The 17326-nt window shown below is 48.3% G+C and overlaps 2 protein-coding genes across 2 annotated transcripts; both read left to right on the top strand.

The window, feature by feature from the left end:
* The first annotated feature begins 6781 nt into the window (after positions 1–6781).
* LOC310682838 (adenosine receptor A1-like) lies at positions 6782–13246 on the top strand. Its single transcript, XM_083452020.1, has 2 exons — positions 6782–7079; positions 11870–13246. The coding sequence occupies exon 2, from the start codon at positions 11964–11966 to the stop codon at positions 13014–13016; it is 1053 nt and encodes a 350-aa protein (XP_083308146.1). The 5' UTR covers positions 6782–7079; positions 11870–11963; the 3' UTR covers positions 13017–13246.
* A 1015-nt stretch (positions 13247–14261) lies between these two features.
* On the top strand, positions 14262–15092 carry LOC310683347 (small ribosomal subunit protein eS6-like). The gene has a single exon (XM_083453190.1). It carries the CDS (start codon positions 14300–14302, stop codon positions 15047–15049), a length of 750 nt encoding a protein of 249 aa, XP_083309316.1. The 5' UTR covers positions 14262–14299; the 3' UTR covers positions 15050–15092.
* The last annotated feature ends 2234 nt before the right edge of the window (positions 15093–17326 follow it).

Below are 17326 nucleotides of genomic sequence, written 5' to 3'. Positions count from 1 at the left end.
GATATAAATAAAGTTTTTTTATTATTATTATTTATTATTATTATTATTATTATTATTAATTCAGTGAGGACCAGCAGCCTGGAAGCCCCAGGGCCAAATCTGCCCTGCCTGAGGAGTCTCAGTTGCCCTCTCCCACCATCAGTTGCCCCTAGAGAAGTGAGATTGACAGGGGCTGTGGAAATTGGGGCTGTTTGCTTGGAGGGATGTGGGGAAAAGCCCCGATGCATCCTCCTTAAAACAGCTACTGACAGGAAAGGTTAATCTGAATTGCATCGAAGCAGGACACACCCATTTAATTATTTTTCTTTCTAGCACACGCTTCTCTGGGAAAGCCAGCAGATGTGAGGCCCACCTTATCTGGAGAGTGTTTAGCTACTCCGTTAATCTGGGCCGAGGCAGCGGGGATAAAATGTTCCTAAAGCCGACATTACATCCCAGGCCCTCTGGCCTTCAGGGAAAATGATTTGCGCAAATGCAGCCGTGTGGCATCCACCAGTTTTTCATCAGTTTGCTTCCAGAATCAAAGAAACAGGCCCCTTTAGAGGTTGTTGCTGTTAACATATTCCTATTTATTTAGTAAGTAACCTTACAATTTTCAGTGAGTGCCAGGGGCAAGATAAACGGGACTCTTTAAATGTGGGCATTCGAATGAGGGCATTCGAATGAGAGGCACAAATACAAGATGGGTGACACCTGGCTTGAGAGCAGTACATGTGAAAAGGATCTAGGAGTCTTGGTTGACCACAAACTTGACATGAGCCAACAGTGTGACGCGGCAGCTAAAAAAGCCAATGCAATTCTGGGCTGCATCAATAGGAGTATAGCATCTAGATCAAGGGAAGTAATAGTGCCACTGTATTCTGCTCTGGTCAGACCTCACCTGGAGTACTGTGTCCAGTTCTGGGCACCACAGTTCAAGAAGGACACTGACAAACTGGAACGTGCCCAGAGGAGGGCAACCAAAATGCTCAAAGGCCTGGAAACGATGCCTTATGAGGAACGGCTAAGGGAGCTGGGCATGTTTAGCCTGGAGAAGAGGAGGTTAAGGGGTGATATGATAGCCATGTTCAAATATATAAAAGGATGTCACCTAGAGGAGGGAGAAAGGTTGTTTTCTGCTGCTCCAGAGAAGCGGACACGGAGCAATGGATCCAAACTACAAGAAAGAAGATTCCACCTAAACATTAGGAAGAACTTCCTGACAGTAAGAGCTGTTCGACGGTGGAATTTGCTGCCAAGGAGTGTGATGGAGTCTCCTTCTTTGGAGGTCTTTAAGCAGAGGCTTGACAGCCATATGTCAGGAGTGCTCTGATGGTGTTCCCTGCTTGGCAGGGGGTTGGACTCGATGGCCCTTGTGGTCTCTTCCAACTCTATGATTCTATGAAGGGGAAAATATAGCCATTTCCCCTATATTCCAGGGGAGAGACAACTATTTATGCATTTGGCAAGGTGGTATCTGTCCTGTGAAAGCTTTCCTTTGGCTTCTGCCATACTGGTGGCCTCTGGATGTTTTGGACTACAACTCCCATCAGCCCCCAGCATTCCCATCGCTGGGGCTCATGGGAGTTGTAGTCCAAAACATCCAGAGGTCAGCAGGCCAGCGAAGACTTCTCTGCCCCCCCCCCTTTTCATTTCAGATCCATTTATCCCTGTCTTTTACAATGTTTATTTGTGTTTTAAGAGGATTGGGGATCCTCAGGCCCACAGCCCGGATGCGGCCCTCCATGCCTTGCATGCTGGCCCTCCGGATTCTTATCTCCCACAGTCTTTGTCTCCCCTGCTTCTGCCTGGCTGAAATGTGTCCTAAAACTTTGGTTTTGGGCCTGCATAGAGGGTAGAGATCAAGGGGGGTGGGGGGTGAATATCTGCAGGAACAAAAGGCAGGGATCAGCAAACCTTTTCAGCAGGGGGCCTGTCCACTGTCCCTCAGACCTTGTGGGGGGCCAGACTATATTTTGAAAAAATAATAATGAACGAATTCCTATGCCCCACAAATAACCCAGAGATGCATTTTAAATAAAAGCACACATTCTACTCGTGTAAAAACACCAGGCAGGCCCCAGAAATAACCCAGAGATGCATTTTAAATAAAAGGACACATTCCACTCGTGTAAAAACACGATGATTCCCCGATCGTCCACGGGCCAGATTTAGAAGGCAATTGGTCTGGATTCGGCCCCCGGGCCTTAGTTTGCCTACCCATGTACAAAGCCGATGTTTAACATTGAATTGCTCTTCTGCTTGTGTTTGATGCTGGCTCCACCTACCACCAGGATGCGGCCCCTGAAACATTGCCCAGGACAGAATGCGGCCCCCTGGAAATGCACTGTAAAGTATGGGACGATGCTTGCTTTGACACAGCATCGTCTAACCTCCCTGCAAGCAAATCAGAATGAAGGCTTAGTAAAGAACCCGCATTATCTAACTGATCGGTTTGCATTCCACCTTGGAGAGAAAGAAGATTCAGACTACAGTGGTGCCCCGCAAGACGAATGACTCGCAAGACGGAAAACCCGCAAGACGAAAGGGTTTTCCGTTTGCAGAGGCGCTTCGCAAGACGAATTTCCCTATGGGCTTGCTTCGCAAGACGAAAAATGACGAAAAAAATTGAATTTTTTCCCCGCTCCAAAACCCCTTTTCCTGAAGCGCTAAGCTGATAAAAGCATTTTAGCAGCAAAACCGCTAATCCCCCAAGCCTTAAAAATCTGTTTTTAGCCCTTAAATTGTCAATAGCGCTAATAGCGCTAATCCGCCAATGGGCTTGCTTCGCAAGACGAAAAGACCCGCGGAACGGATTCTTTTCGTCTTGCAAGGCACCACTGTAATAGAAAATAATAGACAAACACAGCTTAAAATTGAACAGGCAAGCACATACAGCAATCCATAACAACAAAAGCCTTTTCTATTGGGTTGTTTTTTTATATTTGATTCCATATTTTGTGGTTTTATATTTTGTTTTTGTTCTATGAGCTGCCCTGAGACCTCCAGGTATAGGGCGGTATATAAATTCAATAAAAAAATAAAACATCTATCTGTCTACATCTCTGCCATCTTGAGAATTCTTTGAGCTAAACGGTGAGGTGGAAATTTATAAGGCTGTGTGGCACAGTGGTTAGAGTGTCGGACTAGGACCCGGGAGAGCAGGGTTCGAATGCCCACTTGGCCATGCAGCTCATTGGGCCTACATCTCAGCCTCACCTACCTCACAGGGCTGTTGTGGGCATGAAAGGGGGAGAGCCATGCCCGCCAGCCACCTTGAGCTCCTTGCAGTTGTGATAGGAATTTTATGGTATTAGATATATGGTAATGTTCATAACTGCACATACATAGATCAACACAGGAAGACCAACCTGGAACCATTTTGATTCCTAAACTGACCAAAACCTTTCCCTGCAAGGTTAAACTGGAAAAGCCTCCCCATTGTCTCTTTCCTCACAAGATATATCTGTTTGAATAAGGTGTGAGCCTGTGACCTGGCCCAGGAAATAAGTATTTTACCACTACAAAAGAATGGCCAGGCTCCCCAGGAAATCCAATCAAGTAACTTGCCAGACAGGAGATAAACTGTGACAGGAGAAAAACAACATTTAAATTTCTGTGATGTAAGTGGGATGTATCTGAGGGGTGGTCTTAGGTTACACCCCTTCTGTGATGTATGCATAATGTTTCTGGGGGTGGTCTTGATCTACAGAATGGGAATTTCAAAAGTCTTTATAAGCCCTTGCACAGCAAATTTGGGGGTCCTCTTCCTCTCCTGCGTGTGAGGGGAGCACCCTGTTGCAACAGATCAATAAAGATCAAGCTTACTAGCTGCTTTGCTTCTCAATATTCTCTGGTTGGCCTCTGTTGTTTTCTCCTACCAATAGGGAACCTATGTAAGGACTCTATATGGGCTCTTGGATACCCCATAAGGGAAAAGGGCATATTTTTATTTACCACACAGTAAAAGTTGGATATAAATGCAGTAAATTTATGATGATTGTGATGATAGCCCAGATGGGCAGAGTAGGAATAATAAAATTATTATAGAAATCATTATTATAGCAAGTCCAGGAATAAAAGGCACTATGGTGAGAGATTATGCCTCTCTGCCATCTTGCGCTCCTTTGAATTTCATTTAACATCCTGACCCCCTCACACAATGTGCAAGGTTTCATTCAATCAATATTTATGTTTATCACCAAGGCAATACAAAACACAGTTTTCCCAGAACATAGATTACGCAACCGAGAGAGAGAGAGCAAGAGAGAAACAAACCCAATCCTCTACGTTTCCTCACAGAAACCCACCGATGTTCCCCTTTTGCAGACATGAAATCAGGCCGGGCTCCCACCTCCTATTAATGTGTATTTATTTATCCAGACTGTATCCACAGCTGTTCTCGGCTCTCTTCATCACTTTTAGAAGCGTAACGAGTTTAATGAGCCGTCCATTTGATAAAAGGCCTCTCACAATGGTTTGGGTGCCCCCCCCCTCTTCTTCTACATCAGACATGGTCCCAGATAAGAGATTTATAGGCTCGTTTGACGTAAAAGTAAATAACTTTAAAAATAAAGCAAATTAGAGGAGACTTGTTTGCTGACCCAGATGCAGAGAATAAACTGACGTGTTGTTCCTAAATCGGCACAGGCGCTGTGCTAGGTGTGCTCTTTATATCCTGCAGGGCTCCTGTGCTGCTGAAACCTAGGTAGAGCCAGCAAACGAGACTTTTCCTTTTTCTTTTGCAGGTGATGATTTACCTTTTCATTTGATCTCCCTGCAAGGAGAAAATGTTGATCCGTTCACTCATTGTGCCACGGCTGCTGCTTAAGGCAAGAGAGCCCCGGAAGAAGAAAAAGCTGGCGATTCTCCTCTTTCCTGCTTCTGCTGTGCCCACTGCGATGCCTGACGAAATTATCTCTAGGCAGCTTCCAACAAAATATTAAAATACAACAATCTATTAAACATTAAAAGCTTCCCTAAACAGGGCTGCCTTCAGATGTCTTCTAAAAATCAGATAGTTGTTTATTTCCTTGACATCTGGTGGGAGGGCGTTCCACAGGGCGGGTGCCACTACCGAGAAGGCCCTCTGCCTGGTTCCCTGTAACTTGGCTTCTCGCAATGAGGGAACCGCCAGAAGGCCCTCGGCGCTGGATCTCAGTATCCGGGCAGAACGATGGGGGTGGAGACGCTCCTTCAGGTATATTGGACTGAGGCCATTTAGGGCTTTAAAGTTCAGCACCAACATTTTGAATTGTGCTCGGAAACGTACTGGGAGCCAATGTAGGTCTTTCAAGACAGGTGTTATGTGGTCTCGGCGGTTGCTCCCAGTCACCAGTCTAGCTGCCTCTGGCTGTGAAGTCAAACCACTGCATGAGCATCTCTGCTGGGGTGCAAGGCTGGGCAGTATTAGTGGAGGTCCTGGGCTGCCCAGGCGACAGGAACCCCCCCCCCCCCCAGTCTCGCCGCTGTGGTCCAAAGGGAAGCAGATCAAGACATTTGGCCCCAGCTTGGCTGCCAGAGTTGCCGGAAGGAGGAAGAACTATGAGGGGAGAGACTCCATCAGGCAAGGCCTCTTTCCACCTGCCTTGCTCTACCCTCTAGTCTCTGCTTCTCAATGTGTATTGTATTATGTACTGTGGCTTGCTGTTGTTTTATTGATTATAGTTTAGATATTCTTTATTGTAACTGTTGAGTGGATTTCTGTTTAACTTTTATATGTTGATATTATTACTTTATACTAGTCTAATGATTGTTGGGGACGCGGGTGGCGCTGTGGGTTAAACCACAGAGCCTAGGACTTGCCGATCAGAAGGTCGGCGGTTCGAATCCCCGCGACGGGGTGAGCTCCCGTTGCTCGGTCCCTGCTCCTGCCAACCTAGCAGTTCGAAAGCACGTCAAAGTGCAAGTAGATAAATAGGTACCGCTCCAGCGGGAAGGTAAACAGCGTTTCTGTGCGCTGCTCTGGTTCTCCAGAAGCGGCTTAGTCATGCTGGCCACATGACCCGGAAGCTGTACGCCGGCTCCCTTGGCCAATAAAGCGAGATGAGCGCCACAACCCCAGAGTCGGGCACGACTGGAACTAATGGTCAGGGGTCCCTTTACCTTTACCTTTAATGATTGCTGAATGTTACTTTTTTGATGCAGGTTGCCTATTTAAAGTTGTGTTTTATTATCACATTTTTGTATCGCATTAGATTGTTATAAGATGTACATTTTTTGTTTCTTCAGCTTGTAAACCGCCTCGAGTATTGTAAGATAGAAAGACGGTATACAAGTTAAAAATGATGATGATGATCCGAGGCGCCATTCCACCGCCTAGGAGGGAAGGTTAAGGGGTGATATGATAGCCATGTTCAAATATATAAAAGGATGCCACATAGAGGAGGGAGAAAGGTTGTTTTCTGCTGCTCCAGAGAAGCGGACACGGAGCAATGGATCCAAACTACAAGAAAGAAGATTCCACCTAAACATTAGGAAGAACTTCCTGACAGTAAGAGCTGTTCGACAGTGGAATTTGCTGCCAAGGAGTGTGGTGGAGTCTCCTTCTTTGGAGGTCTTTAAGCAGAGGCTTGACAACCATATGTCAGGAGTGCTCTGATGGTGTTTCCTGCTTGGCAGGGGGTTGGACTCGATGGCCCTTGTGGTCTCTTCCAACTCTATGATTCTATCATTCTATGACTCCCCTCCGGATTTGCAGAATCCCAGAGAACTGAATGGAAGAGTTGGGGGAAAACAAGCAACGGCGGGAACCCGGGACTGACAGATCCGCCGGATCCCTGGAGAACCTGGGGATTGAACCCTGAACCTTCTGCATGCAAAGCAGATGTTCTGCCACGGAGCCAGGCTGCCCAGCCGCCTGCCCATCCCTTTCCGTGGAAAATACAGGTGCTTTTGTATGCCAACCGCCACTTATCAGATCTGACTTTTGTAATCACAACACGGGCGCCACAAAAAAGAAAAAAAGGACAAAGACGCAGACGGAAGAGGCAGCACAGGCTGTGGAAGCGCTTTGGGGGTGGGCTGTGAGCTTGCTTTTCCCACCCCACCCCAGTCTTGATCTTTTCAATAGCAGCCAGTCCAGGGACAGAGATCTGTGGGTGAGTCAGAGATCCCTTTTGCTTCTTCATCAATGAAACAAGGATGAAAACTTTTAAGACATGGGTAGGCAAACTAAGACCCGGGGGGGGGGGGATCTGGCCCATTCGCCTTCTAAATCCGGCCCGTGGACGATCTGGGAATCAGTGCGTTTTTACATGAGTAGAATGTGCCCTTTTATTTAAAATGCATCCCTGGTTTATTTGTGGGGCCTGCCTGATGTTCTTACATGAGTAGAATGTGTGCTTTTATTTAAAACGCATCTCTGGGTTATTTGTGGGGCATAGGATTTCGTTCATTTCCCCCCCAAAAAATATCGTCCGGCCCCCCACAAGGTCTGAGGGACAGTGGACCGGCCCCCTGCTAAAAAAGTTTGCTGACCCCTGTTTTAAGACTTGAATTAGGCTGTGCTATCCCAACTGCCCAGAGGTCTAAATTCCCCCTTTATCACTCCTAGCTTGGCCTCTTTAACACTTGGGAAACTAAAAATAATGTCGCCCGATTTGTACTTGTTGATGCTGGACCCAGAGATCGGTGCGGAGGAGTTAGCAAACAGTGAGGGGAAGCTGTTAATTAAAAGTGTGGCCGGGTAAATGGTGGGGGGAGAGGCAAGGGTTAAATGGTGGTCTTGGGGGGGGTGCCCTTTAAAAAATATTATTTTTACTCTGCGGGAAAAGCAGCTATGTGCATCGCAAAGGGCACTGCTGGCAAGAGATCGGCCGGCCACCCCTTTCATTTCCAACAGGCAGCTTGACATACAAATTAGCATATGGAACTATTGTGCCAACTTGTGCCATGGGCCTTTGCCCCAAACACCTGGCAACACACTGAGGGCGGGGGAATGCGAGGACTGGTGGTTGTGCCTTGAAACAAGCTTTGGAAATGCCACTTATTTTACTCCCCACAAAATTCCCTTCCACGCAAATGCTGGGGAAAACCCAGAACATCCAACTACAGTACCTCCTTTTTGAGGGAAAATCTGTGCCCCGGATTTTTTTGTGAAATACATAAATAATATTTAGTTTGGGTTTGGGGTTCTGTGTGTGTCCTCCTCTTACGTCTTAAGAGTGATTGGCAAAAATATTTGCGTCAGATTGAAGCTGGAGATAGTTGGTTAGATCATGATGCTGATAACGCCATGGTTGCAGGTTCGAACCCCGTATGGGCCGTCTGCATGGCAGGGGGTTGGTCTAGATGATGTTCAGGGTCCCTTCCAACTCTACAGTTCTCTGATTCTATATATTTGGAGGAAGTATGGGAAAGAACAGTCCTGAAACCTGGGAGGAAGCCATCTGACCCTTGACAAATAAGTTGTGTGTCGCTGGCTAGTCAGCGTAGACAAAACAGAGGCAGAAGGACAAACGGGCTGAGCTGGGACGCTTTCATGCCACCCATTTAAAGCACTAAAAAGGTAAAGGGACCCCTGACTGCTAAGTCCAGTTGCAGATGACTCTGGGGTTCCGGCGCTCATCTCGCTTTACAGGCCGAGGGAGCTGGCGTTTGTCCGCAGACAGTTTTTCCGGGTCATGTGGCCAGCATGACTAAGCTGCTTCTGGCGAACCAGAGCAGCTCACGGAAACGCCGCTTACCTTCCCGCCAGAGCGGTACCTATTTATCTACTTGCACTTTGTGCTTTCGAACTGCTAGGTTGGCAGGAGCAGGGACCGAGCAACGGGAGCTCACCCCGTCGCGGGGATTCAAACCGCTGACCTTCTGATCGGCAAGTCCTAGGCTCTGTGGTTTAACCCACAGCGCCACCCGTGTGCTATAGACCATACCAAACTAGATAGACCAATAGTCGGAACATCTTCCCACGTTTCTGTGTTCTTCAGACAGGACCCCCTTGGGTTTCCTGGAAACTTATCATCTTCCTTAATGAGAAGATAAATAATGGCAGTGATAATGTCTGTTGGCCACTAGCAATTTTCTGCTAGCTAGAGAATTTGAGGTGCATTTTGGGGGAGCAATGATGCCATGATCAGTGCCTGGCGTGAACTGAGGGTGCAGTTTAGAACATTCCCCCTAAATCCTCTTCACTGAGAAGATTCTTTCTCTCTCACACCTCGCCCAGCAGATGAGTCCATGTGGAAAGGGTGCCATTCCCTGAATGAGGAGAGTCTGGAAAACCACAGATACAGAAAAAGGATGAAATCTGGGAACGCTGTCATATATTTATAAGCAATTTCTGAGTGGAAGTGGAAGAATCAGCCGCAAAGACACTACAGTGGTGCCCCGCAAGACGAAAATAATCCGTTCCGCGAGTCTCTTCGTCTAGCGGTTTTTTCATCTTGCGAAGCAAGCCCATTAGCGGATTAGCGCTATTAGCGGTTTAGCGGCTATTAGCGGCTATTAAAGGTTTAAGGGATTAGCGGATTAGCTGCTAAAAGGCTATTAGCAGCTTAGTGCCTTAGAAAAAGGGGGTGGGGAGCGGAAAAAAACCCCCAGGAATCGCAAGACATTTTCGTCTTGCGAAGCAAGCCCATAGAGAAATTCGTCCTGCGAAGCACCTCCAAAACGGAAAACCCTTTCGTCTTGCGGGGCACCACTGTAGTTTTAAGGTGCCTTCGGTGCAAAACAGAGTCCTGGTTTATCAGAGAAGTTTTGGTCAGTCAGTGCAAGTAAACTGTTTTAAAGGTTGTGTTTTATATTAATGTAACCCAGCCTGAGACCTTCTGACGAAGGGCAGATAGTAATATATAATAAGTAAATAATAACATGCCTCATTCCTGGTGTCGCTCAAGAGTTCTAAGAAAGAAAGAAACAAAAAAATCGGTGCAGTTTTGAAAGGTTCCGGCTGCCATCTTGATTTGATATGGTGTTCAACAGTATCCAGGCAGAGACAGAAACCTGCTATTCGACCTCAGGAACCATCATGCAAATATATTGAGAGGCGCCCCTAATATATAGTACCTGGCATTGCTCAGGAATGCTGATAAACCAAAAAATTCAGTGCATTGTGAAAAATCAGTGCGGTTCTGAAAGGTTCAGCCCAGCACACATCGATTAACAATGGCACCAAAACATAGAGGACAAACCTCCTTCTCGATCTCAAGAACCAACATGCAAAACTTGATTATGGGGTGTTCAAATGCATAGGAAACATGAGCAGCTTTCTAAATATGTAGTAGATGCAGCAATAGCAGACCCTACAAGTGTCCCTGTTTTCCAAGGACAGTGCCGTATTTACAGAAGCCGTCCCGGTTTCTGATTTGATTCCAAAATGTCCCACCTTTCCTTAAAACGTAAATGGACACCTGACTGTTAGGTCCAGTCGTGGCCGACTCTGGGGTTGCGGCGCTCATCTCGCTTTATCGGCCGAGGGAGCCGGCGTACAGCTTCCGGGTCATGTGGCCAGCAGGACTAAGCCGCTTCTGGTGAACCAGAGCAGCGCACGGAAACACCATTACCTTCCCTCCGGAGCGGTACCTATTTATCTACTTGCACTTTGACATGCTTTTGAACTGCTAGGTTGGCAGGAGCAGGGATCCACTTTTCCTTAGGACATCCCTATTTCCACCAGAGAAATGTTGGAGGGTATGGTAGGACGTCCCTATTTTCATCAGAGAAATGTTGGAGGATATGGAGTTATGCGATCCCCGAGCCAAGAAGATAAGTAACTATGCAACCTTTACCAGACATCTGAACATGCCCTGTATAGGGGAGTTTTTAAAATGTTAATGTTTGATTGTCTTTTTATATATGTTGGAAGACGCCCAGAGTGGCTGGGGCAACCCAGTCAGAAGGGCAGTGTATAAATATTATTATTATTATTATTATTATTTATTACATTTGAACCTCGGTTTTCGAGCATCTCAGAAGCCAAATGTTTTCTACTCATATTCTACTCATGTAAAAACATGCTGATTCCCAGACTGTCCGTGGGCCGGATTTAGAAGGCGGTTGGGCCGGATCTGGCCCCCGGTTTCTGATTTGGTGTTGACTACCCATGCACAACACCAATCCTAGACCTGTGGTGGTTTGATAGCAGTTCTACCTTGCAGAGAAAAAAGTACAAAGTGCAGCTCTGTCTACAGAAATACACTGTAAAGTGGTACCTCGGGTTACAGACACTTCAAGTTACAGATGCTTCAGGTTACAGACTCTGCTAACCCAGAAATAGTACTTCAGGTTAAGAACTTTGCCTCAGGATGAGAGCAGAAATCGTGCTCTGGCGGCGCGGCAGCAGTGGGAGGCCCCATTAGCTAAAGTGGCACCTCAGGTTAAGAACAGTTTCAGGTTAAGAACGGACCTCCAGAACGAATGAAGTTCTTAACCCAAAGTACCACTGTATTATTATTATTATTATTATTATTATTATTATTATTATTATTGGATAGGTAAATGTAAAGGGACCCCTGACCATTAGATCCAGTCGCGGACGACTCTGGGGTTGCGGCGCTCATCTCGCTTTACTGGCTGAGGGAGCCGGCGTACAGATTCCAGGTCATGTGGCCAGCAGGACTAAGCCGCTTCTGGCGAACCAGAGCAGCGCACAGAAACACCGTTTACCTTCCCACTGGAGCGGTACCTATTTATCTACTTGCACTTTGACGTGCTAGGTTGGCAGGAGCAGGGACCGAGCAACAGGAGCTCACCCCGTCGCAGGGATTCGAACCGCCGACCTTCTGATCGGCAAGCCCTAGGCTCTGTGGTTTAACCCACAACGCCACCCGCATCCCTTTTTATTATTGGATAGGATGTCCCTATTTCCCTCAGAGAAATGTTGGAGGGTACGCAATACCTATTTATCAATTGACTGAACTCTTCCCCCCTTCCCTGCCCCATTTCACAGACTCCTGGGCTTCCTCAGGACTCACCAGGGCCCAGCAACCTGCGGAGTCTGGAGAGCTTTTCCCTAACAGCGTCAACATGGCTGCTGCTCCATAATGGCTGCCTATGACCATTCGCCCTCCATGCAGCAGCAGCCCCTCCAAGCCGTGAACGCCACGTCGCCTCCGGCCCTGGACGTCCCCTACTTATTGAGCGAGAGCCTGATCGCACTGTTCTCCATCGTCGGCAACGTCTTCATCTGCGCCGTCGTCCTACAGAGCCGGAAGCTGCGGGCCGTCGTCACAAACTACTTCCTCGTCTCGCTGGCCGTGGCAGACGTCTTGGTTGGGGCGGTGGTCATCCCTTTTGCCCAGTTTACCGACCTGGGTTTGCCCCGCTACCGGTCGCAGCTCTGCCTCCTGATGTTGTGCATGCTGCTGGTGTTGACGCAAGCCTCCATCTTCGGGCTGCTGGCCATCGCCGTCGAGAGGTACATCTCCATCCTCAAGCCTTTCCAGTACAAATGCTGGATGAGCCCCCTCAACGCCCTCCTGGCGATCTTGGCGTCCTGGGTGCTGGCTCTTCTGATCGGCCTACTGCCCATGATGGGCTGGCACAAGCCCTTGCCAGCCAGCGGGGAGTGCCTCTTCAACGACATCATCGCAAACACCTACATGGTCTACTTCAACTTCATGGCCTGCATGCTGGCTCCTCTGTTGGTCATGATGGTCCTATATGGGCGCATCTTCCTAGAGGTCAAGCAGCAAATCCGCAAGGTGGCCGAGGGAGAGGTGGACGTCAGCGCCCAGGAGAGGCGGCGGATGATTGTCCGCAAAGAGCTGCAGACAGCCACGTCGCTGTTCATCATCCTCTTTTTCTTCACCGTCTGCTGGCTCCCGGTCCACATTCTCAACACGGTCATGCTGCTCTGCCCAACCTGCCCAATCCCGAACCAGCTCATCCTGGCCTCCATCATCCTCTCCCATGCCAACTCCGCCATCAACCCGGTCATCTACGTCTTCCGCATGAGATCCTTCCGGAAAGCCTTCGAGAGCGCCTTTTCTGGCATCTGCTCCTCCCCTACCACGGATGCCTTCTCCACCTCCAGGATAACGCCTTCCAACGTCTCGGAGGTGCCTCTTCGGAATCTGTCTTTGCCAGGGAAGTGAAGGCAGATTCTCAGCTTGAGGCTGGCAGGGCTGCAAGGCAGGAGGCCGACAGCAGGTGGCGCTAGAGCCGACGGCAGGTTGTACACAGGGAGGCAGGCAAGTAGGGGGTTGGCTGAGGGTGGCTGAGAATGGTGGGGCAGTGGCCCCGTTCACCCTAATGGACCAGCCTCTGCTACAACTTCTTGATGTAACAACTTCCTAATGTAACAGATGGGCGAAGATGTCGAATTTCAATCTTTCCCACCTTAAATTCTGCTCTCTACATTTCCACAAGAGCTAGCATTTTCCATGAAGAAGTCCTCATGAATATTCACCAGCATTTTAGTGAAACATTTCCCTTGCATGTACACGTTTCATATGCACCTTTCCCTCACAGACACATTTTTGCAAGGCGATTTCCCTCAATATAACGCATTTTGGAACAACCTTGATGCTCACCTGTGCCTTAATATGCACACTATGATAGGGACATTTTTGTGCTGCGTGACTTTTTGCATTGCAAAATTCAGAGAACTGCAAATTTCAAAGGACGGCTAGGTTTCGGTCCACATTTCAGAAAGTACAAGCTTGCTTTTAAATGTGAAGTGACTCCAATTCCCCCCCCCCATCCCTAAGAGCGCTCCAGGTCAGGGTTCCAGCCAGGCCAGCCATACCTTTTCCTGGACACTCCGTTCCACTTAGTTCCATTATGTCCCTTACCCAACAATCAGTTGCATCCCATGTCCCCTGGGCATGCTAGGACGCCAGTGGGGTGTTTTGGGGTTTCTAAACCTCCCCCACCATAGGGTTTCCCTCCCCCAAAAGACTTATGCAAAGCTTGGAAGTTTCTCCAAAGTTCCTCTCCCCCTTGAGGACAGGTTGGGCTTTTTCAGCTACATCAGAATATACACGTTTTGCTATTGGTACATAGAATATGAATTGTGTGCTGTGGGAAGGTCTGCGATCTGACATTGTTTTAACTGGACAAGTCCATTGATTTGTGTGCTGGGGGGGTGGCTAGGATTATGGGGAGGCGGGGAACGGCACCTGCTCCTTTCCCACCTTTCATTAGTTTTATAAACCGGTTGCTGCATGAGATTTGGTATCTACGTTCTCCACAAGAGGGTGCTCCAAGACTTCACACACATTGAAGTCCCTGTGCCCCATCCTATACTGCCCATCGCCACTTTTAATTCCTGAAGAGAGAAAGCAAAGAACCAGCTAGACTCAGATGGAGTGAGGAATCAAAACATTTCCCTGTGGCTCTTTCCCGTGGCGGACCCGAGGCAAGCTGTGCCGGCGCCATGAAGCTGAACATCTCCTTCCCAGCCACCGGCTGCCAGAAACTCATCGAAGTGGACGATGAGCGCAAGCTGCGCACCTTCTACGAGAAGCGCATGACCACGGAAGTCTCCGCGGATGCTCTTGGCGAGGAGTGGAAGGGATACGTTGTCCGCATCAGCGGTGGCAATGACAAGCAAGGCTTCCCCATGAAGCAGGGGGTCCTGACTCACGGACGTGTCCGCTTGCTTCTCAGCAAGGGCCACTCATGTTACCGCCCTAGAAGAACTGGAGAAAGGAAGCGCAAATCTGTTCGGGGTTGCATTGTTGATGCCAATTTAAGCGTCTTGAATTTGGTCATTGTAAAGAAAGGAGAGAAAGATATTCCTGGACTGACTGACACCACTGTGCCTCGCCGGCTTGGTCCCAAGAGGGCTAGCAGGATCCGAAAGCTGTTCAACCTCTCCAAAGAAGATGACGTCCGTCAGTATGTTGTGAGAAAGCCATTGAACAAGGAAGGCAAGAAGCCCAGGACCAAAGCACCCAAGATTCAGCGCTTGGTGACTCCCAGGGTCCTGCAACACAAGCGCAGGCGTATTGCTCTGAAGAAGCAGCGTACCCAAAAGAACAAGGATGAAGCTGCAGAATATGCCAAGCTTCTGGCTAAAAGAATGAAGGAGGCAAAGGAAAAACGGCAAGAGCAAATAGCCAAGAGGCGTAGACTTTCTTCTCTGAGAGCTTCCACATCTAAATCCAAATCAAGCCAGAAGTAAATGAGGAACTGTGTTCCTGAAAACATTAAATAAAACTTTTATGGTGAAAAAAAAACAAAAAAAAACATTTCCCTGTGTATGCTGTTGAAATGCTGTCCTGAATGGGGCTGTGCAAACCTGTCAATTTCAGATTCTCTTGGTTTTTCCAGTCCCAAATTCAGTCTTGCCAAAGTGGTGCATGCTCTAGTTATCTCCTGTTTGGACTACTGCAATGCGCTCTACTTGGGGCTACCTTTGAAGGTGATCCGGAAACTACAAGAGACCATATAATACCAGTCCTGAAAGAACTACACTGGCTCCCAGTACATTTCCGAGCACAATTCAAAGTGTTGGTGCTGACCTTTAAAGCCCTAAACGGCCTCAAAGGCCCAGTATACCCGAAGGAGCGTCTCCACCCCCATCGTTCAGCCCAGACACCGAGATCCAGTGCCAAGGGCCTTCTGGTAGTTCCCTCACTGTGGGAAGTGAAGTTACAGGGAACCAGGCAGAGGGCCTTCACGGTAGTGGCGCCCGCCCTGTGGAAGGCCCTCCCATCAGATGTCAAGGAAATAAACAACTCTCTGGCTTTTAGAAGACACCTGAAGGCAGCTTTGTTTAGGGAAGCTTTTAATGTTTAATAGATTATTGTATTTTAATATTTTGTTGAAAGCCAGCTAGAGTGGCTGGGGAAACCCGGTCAGATGGGTAGGGTATAAATAATAATAATAATAATAATAATAATAATAATAATAATAATAATTTATTTATTTATACCCTGCCCATCTGGCTGGGTTTCCCCAGCCACTCTGGGCAGCTTTCAACAATATTAAAGCAATACAGCATTGTCTTTTAAAAGTAAGTGTTTATTGCCTTGACATCTGCTGGGAGGGCGTTCCACAGGGCAGGCGCCACTACTGAGAAGGCCCTCTGCCTGGTTCCCTGTAACCTCACTTCTCGCAGCGAGGAAACTGCCAGAAGGCCCTCGGCGCTGGACCTCAGTGTCCAGGCTGGATGATGGGGGTGGAGATGCTCCTTCAGGTATACAACCTCTGCTTAAGTGTATAAAAACTACGCATGGCATGGTGAAAGCAGGCAGAGGTTTCTCTCTCTCTCTCATAATTCTAGAACTCAGGGACATCCAAACTGAAGGTTGGAAGATTCAGGACAAATAAAAGGAAGTTCTCCCTCATGCTGCGCAGAGTTAAATTCTGGAATTTGCCCCTGCGAGAGGCAGCGACGGCCGCCAACTAGGACGGCTTTAAAAGAGGATTCGATAAATTCATGGAGGAAGAGAGGTCTATTGATGGCTACTAAGGAAATCAGCCCTGAGTGCTCACTGGAAGGACAGATCCTGAAGCTGAGGCTCCAATACTTTGGCCACCTCATGAGAAGAGAAGACTCCCTGGAAAAGACCCTGATGCTGGGAAAGATGGAGGGCACAAGGAGAAGGGGACGACGGAGGACGAGATGGTTGGATAGTGTTCTCCAAGCTACCAGCATGAGTTTGACCAAACTGCGGGAGGCAGTGGAAGACAGGAAGGCCTGGCGTGCTCTGGTCCAGGGGGTCACAAAGAGTCGGACACGACTAAATGACTAAACAACATCCGCAATGGCTGTGGTGCACCTGCATTGTCCGAGACAGTGATGCTTCTCAGTTCTAGTCTCCGGGGACTACAAGTTGAGAGGCTCATCTTGTGCTCAGGGTCCCCAGAGGCATCTGCTTGGCCACCTGAGAAGAGGATGAGGCCACTGGCCTGACCCTCTTCTTATGGTCTTCTCCAGTGCTTTGGGCTTCAAGCTGGCGAGAGGTATCGATGGGTCCAGCCAGGACCTGGCAGTTCTCAAGCTTCCCCTTATCAGCCTCCTCTCCCTTTCATCCTGAATTAATCATCAGGACTCCGCTGTCTCCCCGTTTCCTGAACATCAGTTGTCGCCTCTGCAGAAACCTCTGACTTGTCGAAATTGGAGCCCCGTCCTGCGCTAAACCCGAGCTGCAATATTGAGCTGGATCTCCTTGCCTGCCTGGATGGATAGATGGCCGGGCTGGCTGGCTGGGGGAGGGGGTGGGATGTTGGGGGGAGAGAAGAGAGAGATTGGCCAGAGCTTCTTGCTTTAACAGGGGACTCTGAAACACTTCCGAAAGGCTTATTCACTACGGGCCAATTCACACCTTGCAAAGCAGGAGTCAACCTGCTGTTGAGAAAGGTATCCATTGTCTCAGGCCCAGGATCTTTTGCAGGAAGTCTGCTAATCACCGATTTCCGTAGATGTGCAGAAGTGACTTATACCATCTGCATA

This window comes from Podarcis tiliguerta, assembly GCF_965153285.1.
Source record: "Podarcis tiliguerta genome assembly, chromosome: 8".
NCBI lineage: Eukaryota > Metazoa > Chordata > Lepidosauria > Squamata > Lacertidae > Podarcis > Podarcis tiliguerta.
The sequence above is the reverse complement of the archived record's forward strand: the minus strand, read 5'-3'. Positions and strand labels throughout refer to the sequence as shown.